Genomic DNA, 20,360 nt, shown 5'->3' with positions numbered 1-20,360 from the left:
CTAACCATGAGAATTTGCAACTGGTCAATTGAGTGTTTGTCGGAAAAGGGATTTGTCAATGGTCGAGAGAGAAAAAAATAAATTGAAATTTTTAAAAACAAGACGACAAACATCGTCCGTTACAAAGTGTTTGGAAAAGCGTTAGAACTATGTAACAACTAAGCGAAACATGCATAATTAACTATGACGAAGTGATAGAAAATTAATAACATATTTGAATGATTTACAAAATGTTTGAAAGGATAACAAATCTTTTGGAACTTTTACAACCAGGTGAATAATTAACTGACATCCCTAAAGCGTAAGTGCCAGATTGAGGTAACGTTCTTGTTGATTTGCTCGAGGAAAAAGCAACGAGGTACCGCCTCCAGTATTTTTAATAGTTTATCCATTCGTGCATGCGCAAATACCCCAGTACTTCAATGCACTTCATGTTGAAGACAATTTGTTATTTCTCACTTATTGATAGATTCAAGAGAGGTGGTTTGACATAGTACACTAGGTCCCCTACAAAAGTGGTATCAGTATCCTAAGAGCAGTCTTGATTACATCGGTGTAAGGGATTTAATGTTTCTCACAGTATGCACTTGATGACTGATTGAATGTCATAACCAATATTATCGCTAACACCCTTTTCCCGCGTTGCGTCTCTTCGAGGTGCGAACTAAATTCTCGTCTAACCGATCATAATAACCTTAGCGGAGGTTCAACCTCCGCCGAGGTAATAAGTAAAAAAACAATTATGGACCCTGAGCTCGTCATAATTGAGTCTTGATCATGATGATCACAACTTAGTTGACCAATCACATCAACAACCAGTGTTTAGACCATCCACTGACTAGCCTCCCACTCAGACTCTCTAAGGGATTCGTCACGCGTTCCACCCCCCCTCCCCCCCCCCCAACCCCCAGGCTCGTGGGGGAGGAACGCGTGACGGATCCCTTAGAGTGCCTGAGTGGGAGGCTGTCTACTGACGTCACACAAATCACTTCACTCTGTCGATGACTTCCGCTCAGGTTGAAACGTCAATCAATCCTAAACAGTCCTACTCAGAATTACACTCACTGCTGGATGACCGGATCGTATTTCACTTATTTATGGCTTTTAAACTTGTAAGGAGACCCAATTCCCATGGAGTTTTTGCGAAAATCCTGGGGCGGTTTCTTTTGTCTCTCTTTGATAATATTCTGTTTGTCAAATTCTTTGTTAACTGATGTTTGCAGATCAGGAAAGCTTGATTTGTTTCATTCTTCTTTCATATTTTTTTAAACCTTCTTTGCTTCCGTAAAAAACCCTGAGACTTTGCAATAAATATATCAAAGTACTTGTCCCCTATGGTGACGAATAGAACCCACTTGGGTGGGGAAACTAGTTTATTGGAGTTTCACCACCCAGGTGACAAGGGGCACACAACAGAGACCAAACCACAATATCTTGCATTCCGCCACCACTCTTTGCGAATGGAATACATGTACGGGGTACACAAATACACACTTTTCAATTTTAGTTGTTTAATATATTTTATATTATATTCTGCCATTTAAAAGTATTAGTAGATGTAGAGGTTTTCCAACCCTCACGATTTTAAATACAGTGGTGGTGGAATAGAGTGTTTTCACTCATGTGATCAGTAACCTTGTTTTTCCACCGAAACATAAGCTCAATTCCCTGAGAATTAGTACTCAAGTACTCACGCCAGGATGCGGGCACGGTGACTGTGCCAGAGTACAAGGTCGAGGCCTTGTACTCTGGCACTGAAATGGGCACTTTTTCATTAGTTCCGTGGCATTAGTTCGGGCACCAAGTGTGAACCCAGCCTTAGTCCTCAGAAGCCAGGTGATATATCCACTTTCTCCAGAGACGGAAGCAAGTTAGTCTACTTCCGGAGACTGGCCAAAAGCGGAAACGATGAACCGGGACAATCCCTTGCGCGCTTACATTTGGTCTACTTTTGCGCCGAAAGGAATATGGCGGCTAACGCAATGGAGACGGACGATTTAAGCCATTTACCTTCTAATACGCTGCGAAGATCTAACTCAGCACCTAATGTAAGTGCTGCAGGGATAAGTGAGGCCATTCCTATCTTCCAACCGATACAAACGGCGAGACAAAGACGCTTTTCAACTAGTCAAATGGCTTTGAATGTGGTGAGTAGTAATTAATATGATGAAAATTCCGCGAACGAATGTCAATTATTTCTTTAGACTCCATTCTGTGTGTCTGATCCCTTACCACCTTTTGCTGAATGCATTGTTTTAGGGATCGCCGGCATCAAGAATTGAGCAGATCAAAAGGGTATGTGCATAACTCTTACTACTTATTCTATCGAAGTTTGCAAGCTTATATATATGATGAATAATTTTAGAAGTGTACACAAATTTGAACTTTATTATCAAGCTCATAGCAAATGGTTACTGAAGCGAATGTACCTTTTAGGAGATCTCGAAAGGTTGTACATTGTCATTTCATTTTTGTTCGATAGGAGGAAAGCATGGATGATGCAAGTCGGGAAAGACAAGTTGAAAGGTGGATTTTAAGCTGTTTTAATCCAACATTATTTAAGTTAATTATCAATCTGCATAAATGTGGGCTGAGCACAATATAAATTCGTGGCAGTTCGACCAGAGTATACCACAATCTTGCGATAGCCATGATGAACGTTTTTAGTCTTACAAAGGAAGTAATTCTTTTATTGCTCGAGCTCAGTAAATCCGTGGGACACACTGAACACATACTACAACTATGAAACAACCGAAATAACAATGATCAAGGGAAGTGTAAATAGAACATTGTGCCAATGTCGTACCCAGAGGTAAACTCAAATATATTGCTATCCACATTGCAGTTGAGCAATCATTTATTTTTTGTCCTTTTGTAGTGAACTTATTCTCTCAAATTCCATCAATGACTGGACCTTGGTAAGTTGCACTGAAATGAGTCATATTTTCGAGTTTTGAAGACCCTTTGGTCACTTACCAGTACAGAGCCCAGTTGTTCGAAAGCAAATTAACTTAATCCAGGATTAGCGTAAACTATTGTTTAATGTTTTCAACTTTTTGGTGAAAGTTTCTTTTGCTTATTTTTGTTTTTCAAGATTGACTTCTTCTTATGTAAAGTTTTGCCGAATATCAGCGTTGAACAGCATTTGGGAATAGAGAAATGAACTCCTTGGTTAATTTTTAATCTGGGATTAGCGTTAATCAGCCTTTGAACAACCGGGCCCAGGAATCAGAGGCTGTATCCAAGTTATTTACATCGTAAGCAGAGTGCAACTGATCAAAGATTGGACTCTGCGGTGATTTTATTTTTTAACAATAGTCATGTCACTTCTTACGTCCCCTGATACCATTTCCTAAGATACCAAAGTAAAGGTGGAAGACCTTCTTGTGTATGTGGCAGGCAAGATGGCACATTGATTATTCTGACATGATGATTGGTGCTAAATGGGTTTTGCACAACTTGATCTTGGTGTCTTGAACTTTATGTCTCAAAAATAGCATCTTCTTTCTCTTAGCTGAACAAGAAGTGCCTAGTCAGTTCTAGTATATGTTAAAACAGTGGATAGTACTGAAGGCCTGCTCTGATTGGCTACCCAAAGTCTGAATATCCTTTGCTTTTCACCTGTTAGCAACTCACGCGGGATTTGCACCTGAAACATTGTAATCATTACAGGAATAAATGAGTGAAAATCATCTTTTTGTGCTATATTATCTTGCCATTTTAGGATAATTATTCTTAATCAGTGGCTATAGTGGCAGCTAGTCGTGGATATTTACCTCGGTATTTACCACCACTAGCCACCTCCATTTCAGTGAATAGTTGTTAATTAACCCAATCACCCCCTGACCCAGCTCCCATTGATGAGTTAAATCATCTGGTGTTATACAGTATGTATTAGCTATTGTACAAAAAATGCAAGAAACAATTACAAATATTCCACGATATTGTCTCGGTCCTGTTCGTGCTCCTTCCCTCTGGGCAGGTTTGCCCAGTAGAAGAGACAAACCAGATGTCTCGTAAAACCAGTTAGTTCTCTGTACACTTGGGTATTGTACAGTAGAGAACCAGTTTGACTAGTTTAGTTGCTGACATTGTCCCGTGCGCACAAATTTGTCACACATTCTCAGTTGTTTACCCTAACCCTAACCCTAAAAATTTAGTGCAAAAAAAAGGTGGATAATAAATAGCTTATTTGATGTTTTGGTGTGTAGTATCGCTGAGTATTTCTACTCGTTGTTTGTATTTTGACTCACCCTATTGGGCTCATCAAAATACAGCACAACTTGTCACAATACTCAGCGATACTACACACCAAAACATCTAATAAGATATATCTCTCAGGAGGGACAGGGTAAAAGTGAAAATAGTTTTTGAGTGGACCTAGATGTTGTTAAGTAGGTAAATTATTATACTTTATAGTGCATCAGTTTGTTAAGTTGAACAGTTCACTAACTTGTTTATGTCTGTGTAATTTATCTTGCAGGATCATGACAAGAATAGTGACATTCAAATGTTGGAGAGAAGGAATTCTTTCGATGAGCACAGGAATGCTTTCCCTTTGTCGGCATCCTCGTCACCACCCAGTCAAAGAGTAAGTGTTAAGTAAATTGTCACTTGTCGGTGTCCTTCAATTGCAAAACTTTTTTGGGTGGGGATCTTTTATTGATCATAGCACCTAGGCTGTGAAGTTCTCTCCCACTGTTAGATCAGCAACTTAGTTTATTCCTTTAAAAAGAACCTAAAGATATAATTTTGTATCTTTGCATGAGATATAAATTATATACTTGGTCCATTATCAGTTTTATTTTTCATGAACTTTAGGAACTGCTTTATACCAATTATTATTTATTTATTATTATTGTTATTGTTGTTGTTATTATTATGCAGGCATCTTCAGTCATTTGGACCACCCTTATCCTCCAGAAGACACTCAGTCTTCTAAGCCCCGGGTCCAGGGCTGAGGCTAAGCAGTGTTTACACCTGCAGAATGAATACCATCTCCTCGCAGGTTGTCCTGTCCACAGAAAGCCAAGAATAATAAATTATAGTTTAGTGGAGTTTTTATGGTAATTTTTATTTGTTGTTTTGTTTTCAATCTTTTGCCAGGGAGTCTCTAGTCGAAATGCAAGGAGCCTTACTCCCAGTCCAGTACCCAGTCCAACACGACTAACTTTCCAAACGTAAGTAGCTTGCAAAGCAAGCACTTGTAAATTCATCTTGATGGTGATTTTTAATGCAATCTTTTCTTTTTTGTAATGTGCAAGACAATGATAACCGGGGCTTTCAGCTTCACCTTCAACTATATTACATAATTCCTCTATTTACACATTCTTGCACTAGTTAACCCAGTAACTCTTATAATAAAAAGTAAATATAAGAAATTAATATGATACAGTGAAAAAAAAACTTTTATAGGCTTTGAAAAACGGAAAAAGCGGACATACTTTGAGCAATAACCCAGCAATGAAGGGCATTGGGTTTGATACTGAATTGATGTCACAAACTGCTTTGCATTGAGAAAGTTCTTTAAAAACAGCAATGCAAATTAATTTGTGATGTGGACCCAGTATCAAATCCATTCCCCTTCATTGCTTGGTTATTGATGAAAGTATGACCACTTTTCCCGTCTTTCAAAGCAATAAAAAAGTGAAATTTCAATCAAAAGGTTCTAAAAACAACACAATGTATTGGGGAAGATTTCAGAGAATAAATAAAGTGGAAATGTGATTTGAGGTGATAGGCACTTTAACCCATTGACTCCCTAAACTGGCCCCAGTTGACAAGTAAAATCCTCTGACATCAGACAGAATAAAGTCTCACTCTGAGGAGTCAATGGGTTAATAATTATGATGAGTTTATTAGATTAACAGGAATCGATTCCCAGACTTTGAATGCTGAGAACGAGAATGTTTCTTGGTTGTATTTCGTTGATGTACTGATACCTTAAAAATAATTTTTATTTGAGGCATATCTTGTATTATGGGAATGAATCTCTGATGCTGATATAAGGGCACCAGAGAGAGAGAGAGCAGTTGGAATTTTTTGAGCAAGAAGTGCTATCTTTTTAGTTCTAAGATTTCAAATAAGTTAGAGTTAGTTCTATTGTTTTCCCTGTTATGAGCAAAGAATGGAGACCTTACACACTGGGTTTGTTTTGTCTGTGTCTTTAAAAGTTTGGTCTTACAGGTAGTGCCCCCAAATCATAATAACACAAGTTTGGTAAGGGTATGTAGGGTGTAATGCGCTTGTTTGAGGACATTCAAGTCAACATAGTTCCATAGTTTATGAACTATTTCTATATTCTTTGCTAATTTTCTGTGAACACATGGAATCTGAGATTCCCAATTTAGAGAAATGAGGATTACTATCATCAGCAATTATTCAAAAGGAGAGTTTACAGGTCTGTAGGAATTTGGGAGATCATTGATATAAAGTAAAAATAGTAGAGCCTTGACGTATTCCACAGACTATGGTTCATGATCTAGTATTATCAGTTTGTGCGCTGGTGTAAAAAACTTTCAAGCCATTTATAAGGAATTCCGCAGATTCCATAAGCATAGAGCTTGGAGAGCAATATCTTACGATTGTAACCATAATTAGTTTATTATCTATGGCCATGTTGAGAGTATCAGTAATTTCTTGCTGAGTAGAGAAGCCCTTTCTAAAAAACCAAATTGATATTTGTAGAATATGTTGTGCTTTACTGGGAATGTATAAATTATGCTTTATGTAATGGCTGGCTGTCATTCCTTGTAGGCGCAGAAGTCTGAGTCCTGTTTGTCTACGACCAAGTAGTTTATTGTTAAAAAGAAAATGTAAGTCACAAATACTGTAAGAAGTTACTTTCTTTCTTTCTTTCCTTCTTAATTGAGTTTTGAGTTTGTGAGGGTCACACGGCACAGCAAAGCTCCAACTGATATTGTGTGGGTTATTTCCCATCTCGTGTTATTAACAGGAAGGGCTGTGAGACGGAGTCTACAATTTATAGTCCTTATCCAAGAAGACTTGAAAGTCCAACCATTTGCAGGTGTCATTGCAAAAGCAGGGCTTTCTCCGGAGTTATTTTAAGACCCTGAATGTTGATCCAGTTGGGGTTCAAATCAGTGACGTCCTGTACAGTAGTCTGATACTCAACCAACTGAGCCAGTCAGTCAGCAGTTAATAATAATTTTTTTTATTATTTAAAACTAAACTACAGATATCAGATTTCCAGCATTTCCATTGGCTCGCCAGAGACAGGCTATCAGTTCATATACATGCTGTACCTAATATGGTCAAAGAACGCATCAGCAATAAAGTGACCTGAAAACCTTTCACCAACAAAAGCTGCTTTGCACTGGAATTGACCGAGGCAGAAATCAATGCTTTAGTCGACAATACTGCCCCCGGGAACACCAAAGAAGAGTTGATGATCATTGAGTTTTGAATAGAACAATAATTATTACTATTCTACTCGCCTGGGCTTGCTGAATATAAAATGATTATAACCAACTCGGCGCTATGTGCCTTGTTGGTTATCTATCATTTCATATCCAGCGTGCTTTCATAGAATAATTGTTAAATATGGTTTTTGAGGAGAAGCGAAAGCCAAAGCACATTTACCTCAAAGAAAAAACCTCTTGGAACAGAGTAGGAAACATCTGTGGATGTTCTTTAACCACTGCGCAAATGCTGCTCGCAAGCAAGGGGCCTGTCTTCTCACCACAATGCCATCTATCCTCTGTCACTCACAATAAAATTATGCCCAAAACTTGAAGTTTTTAAACTGTTTTTAATTGATTTTTTTTCTGTCAGGTCCATCTGAGGGCTTAGTTGAGCCTGGTGTCAGCCCATTGAAGCGCCTCTGTGATGTTTCCCCTGTTAACATTTCGCCTGATATCCCATGTGAATCAACACACCTTAATTTTGATGATGATAATAATCTTGTAAATGAAGATCCCCACAACTCTTCTGCATCAGATTCATCATCATTGTCATCATCATCATCATCGCTGAACATGACACCCCTTCTCCTTGGAGAGGTTCCTAGACTTCCCTTTCCTGGGTATCGTTCAAAATTTACACCTCCAAGATCACCTCTTGCTGGCCCATCAACTACTCAAAATCACCCCAGAGCACTAGGCAATTCACCCTCCTGTTTCACCTTCGCACCTGTGAGAGATTGATGAACACTTTTAAGTAGAGGTAAGATGATCCACACATGCATGATACTTTACAAGGAAACTTCAATTTTATTCAAACAGGCCAAAATCTGAAACCTGCAAATGAAAGTTATCCTTTTTGCTTATTTTTTTTTTCTCTTCCAGATATTTTTTTGATTTGTCAAAAGCAGAAAGAACTGTGAATTAATGCCAAAGATGTTAGGTTGGCCCTTTTTTGTGGCTTAAGCTATTAAACTATTTACTATGCAAGCATGGTCGTAGCCAGAAAAAAATTATGACTGAGGCATTGCCCATGTTTAAATCTTCTTCGTAGGTATTTAGGGTGTTGATGCCTACATTTCAAGACAGCACTGGGATCTTGCCTTATTAAAAAAAATCAGGAAAGAAATGACTGAGGCAAGCTCCTTGGATTGCTTCATACTAGCTACAACCCTGGCAAGATTAGACTTTCTCTCTGATCAGTGTTAGTTGGTAATTTAAAAAAATGAATGAACATTTCTGGAAAACTGTGAATAATACACCTAACTGGAAACTCAGTGTTGTACCCAATTCAAACCCTTTATGAATGAGGTTGACTAGCAGTAGAGTTATTTTCATAGAGTTATGTCGTAGAGTTAGAGTTTTAAGTTTCCAAAATCCTGAATTCAAGATTTTGGAAGGCCTAAATCCTGAATTTATAAATAGAAAAAGTATCCTAAACATGCATAAAAGCTAACCTTAGGCCTAATTAGGCCTAAAGAAAAGTTTAGCTTTTATGAATGTTGGCTTCCAAAATCTTGAATTCAGGATTTTGGAAACTTAACTCTAACTCTCCGACATAACTCTATGAAAACAACTCTAAGAATAGCTGTCCCCTTTGGGAATGAAACGTTTTGTTCCAGATATTTCCATTTAAATGTGAAATAATTATTATGGTTCATTAGAATGCAAATACACGTACAAAACACAAAGAATCTTAACCTTAGGAGATTCGAATTCAGGTACAACATTGAGTTAAAGCCAATTTCATCTTATGGTGTAATTTTTTTCCACAGGTTTATTTTTCTAACAGCAGATGTGTCCCAGTGGTTTTTTAAAGAAGATTCAAGTAACCTTTTTCATTGTGACATATCTTAGATAGTTAAATATTATAATTTAAATGCTGCATATTATTGTAAATACTATATGACAGAACAGTTTTCAAACAAAACCTAGCTAGTTTGCTCCATTCTTAAAATTTAAGAGGCATCTAAAATAATCACATTCAAGATTAAAGTAAGTCTTTGTTCTAATTCAGTCATCTTCATCAATAATTTCATGTAGCAACTAGTTTTTATAGCTCAGCTAGCTGGCCCCAGTTGTTCAAACGATGGATAGCGCTATCTGCCGGATAAATGACTATCCAGTGGATAAGTCATAGAGAAACCAATGGATAGTGATTCATCCACCTTTTGAACTACTGGGGCCTGCATGTTAGAGAAAATTTTTTCCAAGGTTGGGAAGAGTGCTGTGCTACATGTAGCACTTAGTGAAATGTTGGCATTTGTCTTTCATGTTTGCACTTACTGAATTTGATTGCACAGTTTTGCATCTTTATTTGGCGTCAGTGTCTGTTGTACAAACCATCTTTTGTTTTGTCGCACAATCCTTTAGAAAGTATTGCATGACAAAAGAGCCCTGAGGTGGATGTTTGTTTATTTTTGATTTGTTTGTGGCTCTTTTAAATCAAATTTATTTAATTAAAAGGGAGTTAGATAGAGCTTTTACTACTGTATTTCATCTTGTTTTCAATATGTTGTAACCATGTACAGAATGTGGAGCTCAAAGCAGTGGAGGGTAACAATTTAGGTAAAGCTTAGATTATAGGGAGAAGTATGCATTTTTACCATAAAACAATTTTCTGTGAAATCACTGTCATATTTTTATAAAAACAATTAAAAATCCATAATTGCTGCAAAGAACTATTGTAGATAGTCTGCAAAAAGTTTAGGGAAAAGGATAAAAACTGATGGAGAACTTTGGCCTCTTCATCATCTTCCTTTCATTTTTCGTGCATGACCATGACACTTTTTTGCAGATGTTAAGAGCAGATTTGCCATGAATCAACAAACTAAGGTAGAAAAATTTTAAGTCAATGACAACCTGGATACTTGTATCCCTTCAGTTGATGAATTACATGTTAATGTTCAAAGACATATTTTCTTCTTCTTCTGGATTGGTTTTTATTCTATGGCTACAATAGTACACGTGCTCTGATTGGCTGCTGAGCGGGCAAGATTTTCTTGTAATGACTGGGCATTATGAAATATTTCCTTGGCTTGACAGGTCTTTTGAGTTGAGACTAAAAGCTACGAGTGCATGGGCAAAAACAACAAAAAATATGGAAAAAGTACAACTATATATTTTCAATAACTGAAAGAAAAACTAGCATACAGATACTTCTTTAGTATGAGCGGCAAAGAGAGCCACAGCGAGAGCGAGTTTTATTATCCAAAGGCCAAAACTGAGCAAAAAAAGGCCATATAATAAATAACTTACTAGCCTTGTCTGTTCGGTCATTACAGGAAAATCTCAGACCGAGGCCTTGATGTATTGACCTCGCTATTGCTCGGTCAATACATCAAGGCCTCGGTCTGAGATTTCCCTGTAATGACCTCACTCTCAGTTAATAAGTGGTATAGGACTGATGGAGATCTTTATTATGGTTTTTATGTTTAAGTTAAGAGGCAGAATTCCTGGTCTTACTTTAAAATTTGGCATTATTGATGCAAGATAAAACTACATGTACAAGGTGTCTTCTGGCTCTCACATGGAAAAATTGCATCATAATTATTTTTGTTTCTCAGGCATTTTGAGCACTACAACAACCAGGATGATAATTTTAAATAGTCCTGAATGCTGGTAGCTGACATTTTACTAAATGCGTGAACAGTAATCAAGAGAATTTATGTTACAAAAAGAACATGCATGTGACCTTCTTCGAAACATTCGGTCTTTGAAGAAGCAAAAATAGCTTTACAAAATTGTTAAAAATCTTTATCACCGTGCTCATGTTACAACTATGATTCTTTTCATGGACAGTTGAGAGGAATGCAGCACACATTTCTTCATTACTCATTCATAAATGCTGGTATACTATGTGTATGTAGGGACTACTGGTAGTTAGAATAGTGATCACTGAATGTATATTATATATTATCAAATATGGCACTAGATGATGGCGATGAGTATTATTATTATTATCAGTTTGTGTAATGCCAGTTGTCACTTAAAAAGCTATAATATTATTGTTGTAGTTTGCATTGTTGCATTTTTTTGTGCACTTGATTCAGCAAGTTCTATCGTTGAAATTACATCCAAAATAATTATGTTTTCATGAAAATATTTTACATTTAGCTCATCGATAATTCAGAACCTGAATCAAAGCTGAGTTGTCCCATTCTTAGACCCCCAACTTTAGGTTAAAGCCATGAAACGTTTGGTATGTTGGCCTATCCAAGAGCCATCAATTCATGGACTCCTCATAAGACAGTAGTATGTTTTTGCATTGAAAGTGAAGGTCAGAAAAAGGAAAATCATTGAAGAAGTGATTTATTTCACGTCTCCATCATCAAGATAGTGGCAACCTTCGGATTGGAGTACAAAGACGACTATGAGTACAAGTTTTCAGTTCTGAGCATGCATATGTTTAAACTTTTTGTTCTTTAAGTGTAATGCCCAGTAAAGAAAAGTTGTACTCATAGCCATTCTCGTACTCCAGTCTGAAGGTCACTAGTATTTTTAGGTACAGTACCACATGAACAAATAAGCTTCAATCTGGCGAGTGTTAGAAGGTGTATCAAAAATAGAAATATGTGTAATTTATCATTTTGTACATATTGTCAATAAATTATTACAACAGATATTCCTCTTGGTCAAAGTATTTTGTTTGTGTTGTCTCTTCTCTTTATAATTCAAGCACCATTATTTTGACTATGTAAGATGGGTCTTTCAAGCATTAGTAGGAGGCAGTGCAACCCAGTGGTAGGGTGCCTTGTCATCCAGATATCCAGGGTTCAAGAACCATTCTGACCACTCGTGGGTTTCCCTCTGGCCAGTTGGAATTCTTAACAGTTGTTGTTGTTGTTGTTGTTATTTCATTGGCCCTGAAAAGCCCATTTGGGGAGAGGTCTGTCCTAGAAGAAGTGAACTGTTGCCTTTTCCCACCCCTTAATGTGGTCTTCTATCCCAGAATTTTCATTATTAACCGCGCTGTCCTTGCTCTGCACGTTTTTTATGTTTTTTTTTTTAGTTTTTTCGGTGGGCAGACCCAAACTTCCACTCGACTATATGGTCAGTGGGACTGCAAATCACGCAACTTATGGTACTTATTTACCAAAAGCTGTTAAAACATTAATGTACTTAAAATTTTCTGAATATTCTACTTTTTCTTTAGTACAAAATATATTGCCTTTTTGTGCTATTGAAGCAAGTATTGAATACATAAAAAACCATTACATCATTCATGGAATGTGTCGATGTTGCAACTTTCTCTTGGGCAGCTTGTTGAAGAAGACCGTCCTTGTTTTGAACTTTTATCTCGCCAGGAGCGACTGTCATAACTAGAATTTTCCCAGTACTTTTCGCATTCTTAGACAAGGGAAGTGAATTGGGGCACTGTTTTATTGAAGTGAGTTTAGAGATCAGATGGGAGGGGGAAAGTAAATAAAGCCAAGCAAAGAACATGTCAGAACTTGCAAGGATTACGTCATTGGTAGGGAAATAACCACCGTACTAAAGATAGCTGTGGATAACGTAATTCTTGAATTATGACTACTTTGCTAGCCCTTTACTTGTGTAAAAAAAACGAATTAAATTTAATTGTGACTTTTAAGAAAGAAAGCTGTAAGTTGTGAATAGTGTTATTATTGTATCGTTCATACCAATACATATCCCGAAGAAAGTTCCAGATTATTTAAGACCATACGACTAATGGTGCAATCGGAGATTTCACAACAGCTATAAGTGACGGTGCAATAAGTTCATGCGTAACGTTGTCAGTTGTTGTGCTACAGATTGATCAGGTGATTTTGTGTCTACAGTAATCAATGAATCATTAAAGGACTACTTTGGAATGTGCACTACATTGCGACTATAGTGGTAAGGAAACAATTAAATTTTCAAAGCACGGATATAAGGTCTAAAAGATCTTTTTTTCTCTTGTCTACTGTCCCTTCAAAGGCATCGTACCACCAGCAGCCTTCCAAGTTTATATACATTTCAAAAATCCACCCAAACAGTACAAGCTGCTTATGTGTGCTTTTACCATATCAACAAAGAAAAACAGAGAAGACTATTGCTCCAACTTTCAAAGAAATCAAGACTGAGAAATACAAAGATGATTAATCACTGGGCATTTACGGTTAAATTGAATTTATTTTACCGTGTATCCGTGAGATGAAGATTGGCAAGTTTTGCAGAAAATGCTGATCTTCCTAACCTAAGAGACCAAGTAGCTTTTTTGACATCCTACCCCCTGCCCCCAAATAAAAATGGTTGCACAAAAGGCTTTAATCTTAAAAAAAAGTGAAATAATGAAAGCCATTGAATTAAAATTAAATTAATTAAACGTCACTATAACACAGCACAAGTCTTGCGTAGGTGAGTGAACGTCTTGGATTTTCCTCCCCTTGTCGCAGGAACATCTTTCTGCAGACCAGATACTGTACATGTTCGTGTGGAAGCCGAGTTGCCTAATATCACTCCTTGTGTTCATTTGACATATTTTTCCATAAATTTTTTATGGAATTCTGACCGAAGGGTATCATTGATAAAGTGCTGCCCCTAGAAAAGAAGAAAATAAATGACAATGTTGATAACACTGACTTTCCACGTTGGTCCATACTTTTTTAACTCAAGAAGTAGCTTACAGTTATACCTTCTTTTTCTCTTCTTCTCCTTTTGCACAGTTCTTGAAAACAACATCATCATCCCACCTTATAAAATCATAAAACATCTACATGTAAGCAATCATGTCTGCTTGAAAGACAGAACAAAATCTTACAGAGTAAAGCTTGTGATGTTATATTATTTAGTTTGTAAAACCTATGGGCTTTTCACCAAGAAATTCTTTGTGAAAAGTTCAGATTTTATCTGTACTGTAGTTATTACAAAGATGATGTTGCATACCGTCTCTTCACTTTAAAATTATTCTGAGTGTTGAGTAAAGGGTTTCCAGTCATTATATTTTCCATTCGTATTCTCTCATCTTCCTCTTTTTTCTCTTTTTCCTGAATAAAACGATAATACATGTTGTAAGTTAATTAAGGTTAAAGTCAGTTGGCCATTAACTTGATGGTTTAAATTGATGTTAAAACCAGGAAAGATTTTTTGGTTTAACCCTTTCACCCCCGTGAGGTTCCCCATTGACAAGTAAAATCGTCTGGCGTTAGACAGAGTAAAATCTGTAAGTGTCACTCTTGGGAGTGAAAGGGTTAAATCATATTAATCATAAAATAATAGGGTATGTACTGTTTTTATTCATGTTGTTTTCTTCCATTTATTGCTTTGGCATTTTTGTTTCTAGGTTTGGTTTCTCCTGATTTTAAGAGGTGGAAGTGAGTGATGAAAGTCAAGCATCACATAACTTATTCAGTCTCAAATCTCTCTCAAAACAATTGCTGTCCTCACCTCTGGTCCAAATATTTAGCAATAAACAGTACCCAAGCTGACTTCTGTTAAAGGTTGTACAGTATGTAAGAGAATGATTAATTGCCACAAGTATGCTACCAATATACCTTCAAGTATTGCTATTAGCAGACACCCTACTGTCAAAAATAAAAGATAGCAAAAAAACACTTTTCCATTCCTAAAGTAAGTTTACTGTAAGTCTTAAAGGGAAGCCATATTTTTACCTTTCTAGCTTCCTCTTGTGCTCGCTCTTTCTTTATTCTTTGTAGCTCAGCCAGAAGTTCCGCAGTGTCATCTTCATCATCACTAGAATTCCATAAAAAATGCAGTATACATTTGTAGGAAACTAAGAATGTGTGAGCATGTGCATGCTTTTGTTTTTACATAAGTTTAATGAATGTGACTGGGCTGAATTAACAAAAAATGTTTGCTTACAAATGGTACATGTACCATACTGCATTATCAAAATAATAAAAAGTACTATACCTTTCTTCAGAGTCGTCATCCTCATCATCCTCAACAGGATCATCTGCATCCAGATTAGATGGAGGTGGTTGATCTAAGCGAGGCCTTTTTGGTTGTTCAGTACTAGATCGACTTCCCTTTTCCTTTACTCTTTCACGGGCTGCTTGTCGTTCACGTTCTTCCAAATCCTTACGGAAGTCTTTGCTCCTCAGTTCCTCAGCAGTGTCTTGTCCTATTTGTCTGCAAGAACACGTACTCAAGTTACAGTTTACAAAGGCAATTGCAATTACAGTAACTGTGAACTGATATCCTTTTATAGTGTCATTTTTATTGTCAACTTTATCATTGTCAATACTTTCCAAAGGGATACTGGTGGCTCAGTTGGTTGAGCATTGGGCTGTCATGCGGGAGGTCGCGGGTTCGAACCCCAGCCGGATGAACACTCAGGATCTTAAAATAGCTGAGGAGAAAGTGCTGCCTTTGTAATTTCATCTGCAAATGGTTAGACTTTCAAGTCTTCTCGGATAAGGACTATAAACTGTAGTCCCCGTCTCACAAATACCTTCTATGTTAATAAGTTCCCTGTGGGACGTTAAAAAACCCACACACTATCCGATAAGAGTAGGGGATGTAGTCCCTGGTGTTGTGGCTGTCCTGTTCTCTTCAGCAGAAGTGGCCGACTCGGCAGTGATGTCTATAAAAAGGCTTAACGCTGTATGAGGCCACCTACATAAGCAGAAACAGCCATAAGCCAAAAAGGGACCTTTCTGAGTGCTGGAACATGTACATGATGTAAATCAAACAGTTGAACAGGAGAGACTTTCTTGGAAGATGAAAACGCTGAACTGTAGCAAAATTAACTAAATTATACATGTATGTGAGCCCACACAAGTTTGTCTCAATTACGTCTGGCTACTTGTCTGGCTCCAGTAAGGCGTCAGTTCAGCTTTCAAACGAGAAAATTTTGTCGAGAGTCTTTTATCTCTTGAAAAGTGGACTGAAGGACCAGCTCATGAAGCAGAATATGCTCAACTGAAATTCGATGTCAATGATGTCACTGTTTTGTAGTGAGCAGTGAATATCTCTAAAGAATTTACATGTATAACCTAAGATTTGAAGTTTCCCGAGATATACATCCAAAATAGAAAAAACTATAGAAAGAATATGCAGGAAACAATTAGACGTTTTTCCTAAAATTAATCTGAAATTCACGTCATGTACCTGTGTTTGAGCTTTGTATGTGACGGCAGATCGCGACTTGAGTACTGTTTTGATAATGCTGATAGATCTCCTTCCCCTTTCCCTCGGCCACCTTTTGCAGTGTCCCATGTTGGCCTAGCCGCTGTAGTCATTTCTTTACACTTCTACCAACTCTACCTATTCAGGAAGTTCTTCGCGACCCAGGACAGACCTAGGACACAGTTCGACAAAATGGCGTCGATTGTTCCACCACCGCTAACCAAAGATTTTGAGAGTAACTACGTTGTTTACGGATCTTTGAAGTGTAAACGTTTATCAGGAGGCCCAACCACAGGTAACCCAGGCTCACTGTGTGCGTCACGTAGGTATTAAAATATAGAGAACATATGAGGCGAAGTTTAGGTCTGAAAATTTGCTAGTAAATGGTGATAAAAATCGATAAAACTTATCACGTGGTGAGCTGTTGTTGTCTTTAATACGTACACGAAGTTTCGGGGAAAATGGTCCCCGTTCACCTTCCTTCATAATATAGTGACAAGGTAGGAGACGGAAGCCAGCTTATGGACTCCGATCGACCCAAAACAAGCACGATTTTTTCCGCGAAAATCAAATTTAGTCGCTAAATAAACACGCCAGGTTCGTGGAATAGGAATTTCTCTAAACCATGAATCCACTGAAGCATCTCCAGGTAGCAACGCGGAGCCACCAGACTCCGTAAAACTTGTAAGTTAACCTACTAAAATGGCGGCCAGAAAGCGTGGTACTCACGTACGAAGTGCCCAATTCAAAAATGGCACTGAACTCTGGACGCCTGGTGACGAGTATAATAAGTCTCCCTCGAGGGAGGGGAGTCCCAAATTGCTCAGTGAGTTTTGTTTTTAGCAATTTGGGACTCCCCTCCCTCCAGAAGGCCGCCATTTTAGCAGGTTAACTTACAAGTTTTACGGAGTCTGGTGGCTCCGCGTTGCTACCTGGAGATGCTTCAGTGGATTCATAGTTTAGAGAAATTCCTATTCCACGAACCTGGCGTGTTTATTTAGCGACTGGATTTGATTTTCGCGGAAAAAATCGTGCTTGTTTTGGGTCGATCGGAGTCCATAAGCTGGCTTCCGTCTCCTACCTTGTCACTATATTATGAAGGAAGGTGAACGGGGACCATTTTCCCCGAAACTTCGTGTACGTATTAAAGACAACAACAGCTCACCACATGATAAGTTTTATCGATTTTTATTACCATTTACTAGCAAATTTTCAGACCTAAACTTCGCCTCATATGTTCTCTATATTTTAATACCTACGTGACGCACACAGTGAGCCTGGGTTACCTGTGGCCCAACCAAGTGAATCGTGAGTGATTCTCAGAACATTCAGCCTGTCAAGAAATCCAGATATAAAAACCTTTACTCATTGAGGTCATACATAATAGTATAGAAAATTGAGAAATAGAATGGTAAATTAAAACACAAGACAATGGTGATAAAATTACAAACAAGTGATTTAATTGATTTTCTTAAAAGGAGTAACTAAATTTAAATTTACAGTGTTATGAAATTCTTTCCTTGAAATTTTACATGTTTAGAATGGCACAAGTTAGCTGACAGGTTATTCCAGCTCGTAAATTAATAGTGATTGAATCAATAATTTCATAAAGAGTCATAAACACATGCTCGACCCAACAATAATTATTGATAAATAGGTTTCAACTGTAGCATCATTTTTGGGCATGCAAGATATATTCAATCCTTCACCAATAAATAATGACTGTAACTCATACTTATACATTTAATACCAAAGATTACACGTCCACTTCCCCATACTAAATTTTATAAATGCAGCTTCGGTAATAGTGGCCAGGTTTCAAGTCGACCCCTTTCTGGTCATCTGGTAAAAGTAAATAATGTTATTGTTTAGGCAAGTACCTGCATCTTTAATGTTTAACCCACTGACTCTTAGGAATGAAACTCAATTTTCTTTACTCTGTCTGACGTCAGACAATTTTACCCATCAAACGGGGATGGTTTTGGAGTCAATGGATTAACCACTTGCCCACCAGTCAAGCACCCTTTCAACCAAGTGAAAACATGTCAAGATCTTTTTCTAAGATATGCAAAATTAGTGAACTTAGGAAACTGTAGGAACCTCTTGAGCACGTGGGTCTTGAACTTTGCTTGTCCAATGGGTAAGTTGGAATTTTAATTTTTTCCTTTGGCCTAGTTACTGGTGCTGTAATATTGACAATTTTGTGTGAGTGGTTCTGTATACTTGTAAAGAAGACCTTTTATTGTAATGTCTGTATACTTAAGTAGGAATTACTCTGTACTTTTAAATAAATAATTAAAAATAGGCAGCTAGATTAGGTACTTGAGATGTTTTGGTAAATTTCTAACAGATTTTTTAACTATTGGTCAATAAAAAACAAATGTAATACTGCCTGAATTGTACAGATTTTGTACATTAATTTTGATACTTCATGATTTTTTGGCAAAAAGTAAATAATGCAATAATTATAAGTATATTGGGATCACAAAAATCATTATTTCACCCTTCTGCAACATCTCTTTTAGCATGATCTCAAGTTACTTGATTAGTTTAGTGAAAAAGGAAATTGTTATTAAACATTTTGGAGTTTTGAATTAAAATTAAAAAAAAAAACAATGCTTAACACTAAAAAAAGAGAGTTAAGAATTAAGAAAGAAACTAGTTGAGATGAATAATAAAAGTGTCCATTTGTGTGAGTAAGACAAAAAAGCTTCTCATTATAAAAGCAGGCAAAAAAGTTTGCTTGTGACGTGAATATTCACTGCTTATAAAACGGATTGGGAAAATGATGACAATTATATTTTGGTGTTTGATCCACTCTGGAGTCACCTGGTTTATCTTTTGAGTTCTGTTAGACACAAAATTTTCATATGCTTTATCATGCATCCTGTATAGTGTCTCTCACTCAAAGGATTAATAGATATGTATGTATGTGTATTATGCCCAGTCATAAAAATGAATGGGTACAGAAACCAAAAAACAAAAACAAAAAATACAAAAAATAAAGGAATCAACTTCATAGCTCTTTGCAGAAGATACGAATTTTCGAAAACGTCTTAAGATGCTACCCTCAATAATTATTATGATCCTATAATTTTTGCAGTGGGTCGTATGGAATGGGTGAGTAATCTTTACATAATATCATTGTTGAAAAAAGTATATCTGCAAACGTGGCCCTGGTATTCGATATGGTGTCAGTCCTTAAGAATCTTGCTGGTCACATTTGAACGTGCCATAAAGCGCTTCTAAAGTGCCCTGCAGAACAATACTGGGCAGAGGATTTGTGCTGTCCTTACAATCTTTAAAAGGATCATCCATATAACACACTAAGGGCTGATGACTCAGTGTTGGTCCTTGATAACCATATCCATCTAAGTCATCAATCGAGCTTGTCCTTGACAAATTTAAGTTTTGAGATCCTGGAGGTAGTGGAGTGTCCAGAAATCCGGTTAAATGGTCGTGAACTTCGGTTACATTTATTAGCCGTAAAAGATCTCTCAAGTACTTTTCTAAAGCTGCCCTCCTTGATTCCAAGAACCTCGGATTTGTGTTAAGCGGCTTTGGTAGTTTTCTTGATGGAAAATGTGGAGGATTGGTTACTGTTTTTCCGATTTGCTTATGAAATTCGTAGAACTCTTGGAAACGCCTCTCCACTATCAACTGGCGTCCTGTAGGTTTCGTGACGTGGATTTCGTAAACGAAGAACCCTTCTTCTCTGACTTTTCTAAATGAAGGAATAGATACAGAAATCATGGCTTAAACACAGATTCCTCGTCATAGTAAATGAGTTACAAACTGAAACTCGGACCTTAACAATGCAGCAAATCACTGAAGCATACTTTATTG

The 20,360-nt window shown here is 37.2% G+C and overlaps 3 protein-coding genes across 4 annotated transcripts; 1 reads left to right on the top strand and 2 right to left on the bottom strand.

Annotated features, from left to right (window-relative positions):
• The first annotated feature begins 1,944 nt into the window (after window positions 1-1,944).
• Window positions 1,945-12,043, top strand: LOC138030254 (PABIR family member 2-like). 2 transcript variants are annotated; one of them, XR_011128053.1, is made up of 10 exons: window positions 1,956-2,147; window positions 2,260-2,295; window positions 2,483-2,526; window positions 2,879-2,918; window positions 4,484-4,591; window positions 5,107-5,180; window positions 6,757-6,815; window positions 7,795-8,184; window positions 8,307-8,364; window positions 9,197-9,332. XR_011128053.1 is itself a non-coding variant. In XM_068878155.1 (9 exons), the coding sequence occupies exons 1-8, from the start codon at window positions 1,968-1,970 to the stop codon at window positions 8,163-8,165; spliced, it is 912 nt and encodes a 303-aa protein (XP_068734256.1). In that variant the 5' UTR covers window positions 1,945-1,967; the 3' UTR covers window positions 8,166-8,184; window positions 9,197-12,043. The 2 variants fall into 2 exon arrangements, 1 of the variants encoding a protein (XP_068734256.1); XM_068878155.1 differs by lacking the exon at window positions 8,307-8,364 and having other exon boundaries at window positions 1,945-2,147; window positions 9,197-12,043.
• Window positions 12,044-13,030: 987 nt separating this feature from the next.
• Window positions 13,031-16,744, bottom strand: LOC138030255 (spliceosome-associated protein CWC15 homolog). Its single transcript, XM_068878156.1, has 6 exons — window positions 16,497-16,744; window positions 15,297-15,515; window positions 15,035-15,116; window positions 14,310-14,410; window positions 14,059-14,116; window positions 13,031-13,964 (listed from the first exon to the last, which is right to left on the bottom strand). Exons 1-6 carry the CDS (start codon window positions 16,625-16,627, stop codon window positions 13,893-13,895), a joined length of 663 nt encoding a protein of 220 aa, XP_068734257.1. The 5' UTR covers window positions 16,628-16,744; the 3' UTR covers window positions 13,031-13,892.
• A 1,208-nt stretch (window positions 16,745-17,952) lies between these two features.
• Window positions 17,953-20,347, bottom strand: LOC138028444 (sorting nexin-24-like). Its single transcript, XM_068875986.1, has one exon. It carries the CDS (start codon window positions 20,265-20,267, stop codon window positions 19,716-19,718), a length of 552 nt encoding a protein of 183 aa, XP_068732087.1. The 5' UTR covers window positions 20,268-20,347; the 3' UTR covers window positions 17,953-19,715.
• Window positions 20,348-20,360: the final 13 nt, after the last annotated feature.

The sequence above is a fragment of the Montipora capricornis genome, chromosome 13, assembly GCF_036669925.1.
Source record: "Montipora capricornis isolate CH-2021 chromosome 13, ASM3666992v2, whole genome shotgun sequence".
In the NCBI taxonomy this organism is placed as follows: Eukaryota; Metazoa; Cnidaria; class Anthozoa; order Scleractinia; family Acroporidae; genus Montipora; species Montipora capricornis.
Note: the sequence above shows the minus strand (reverse complement) of the source record. Positions and strands in the feature narration are given on the sequence as shown.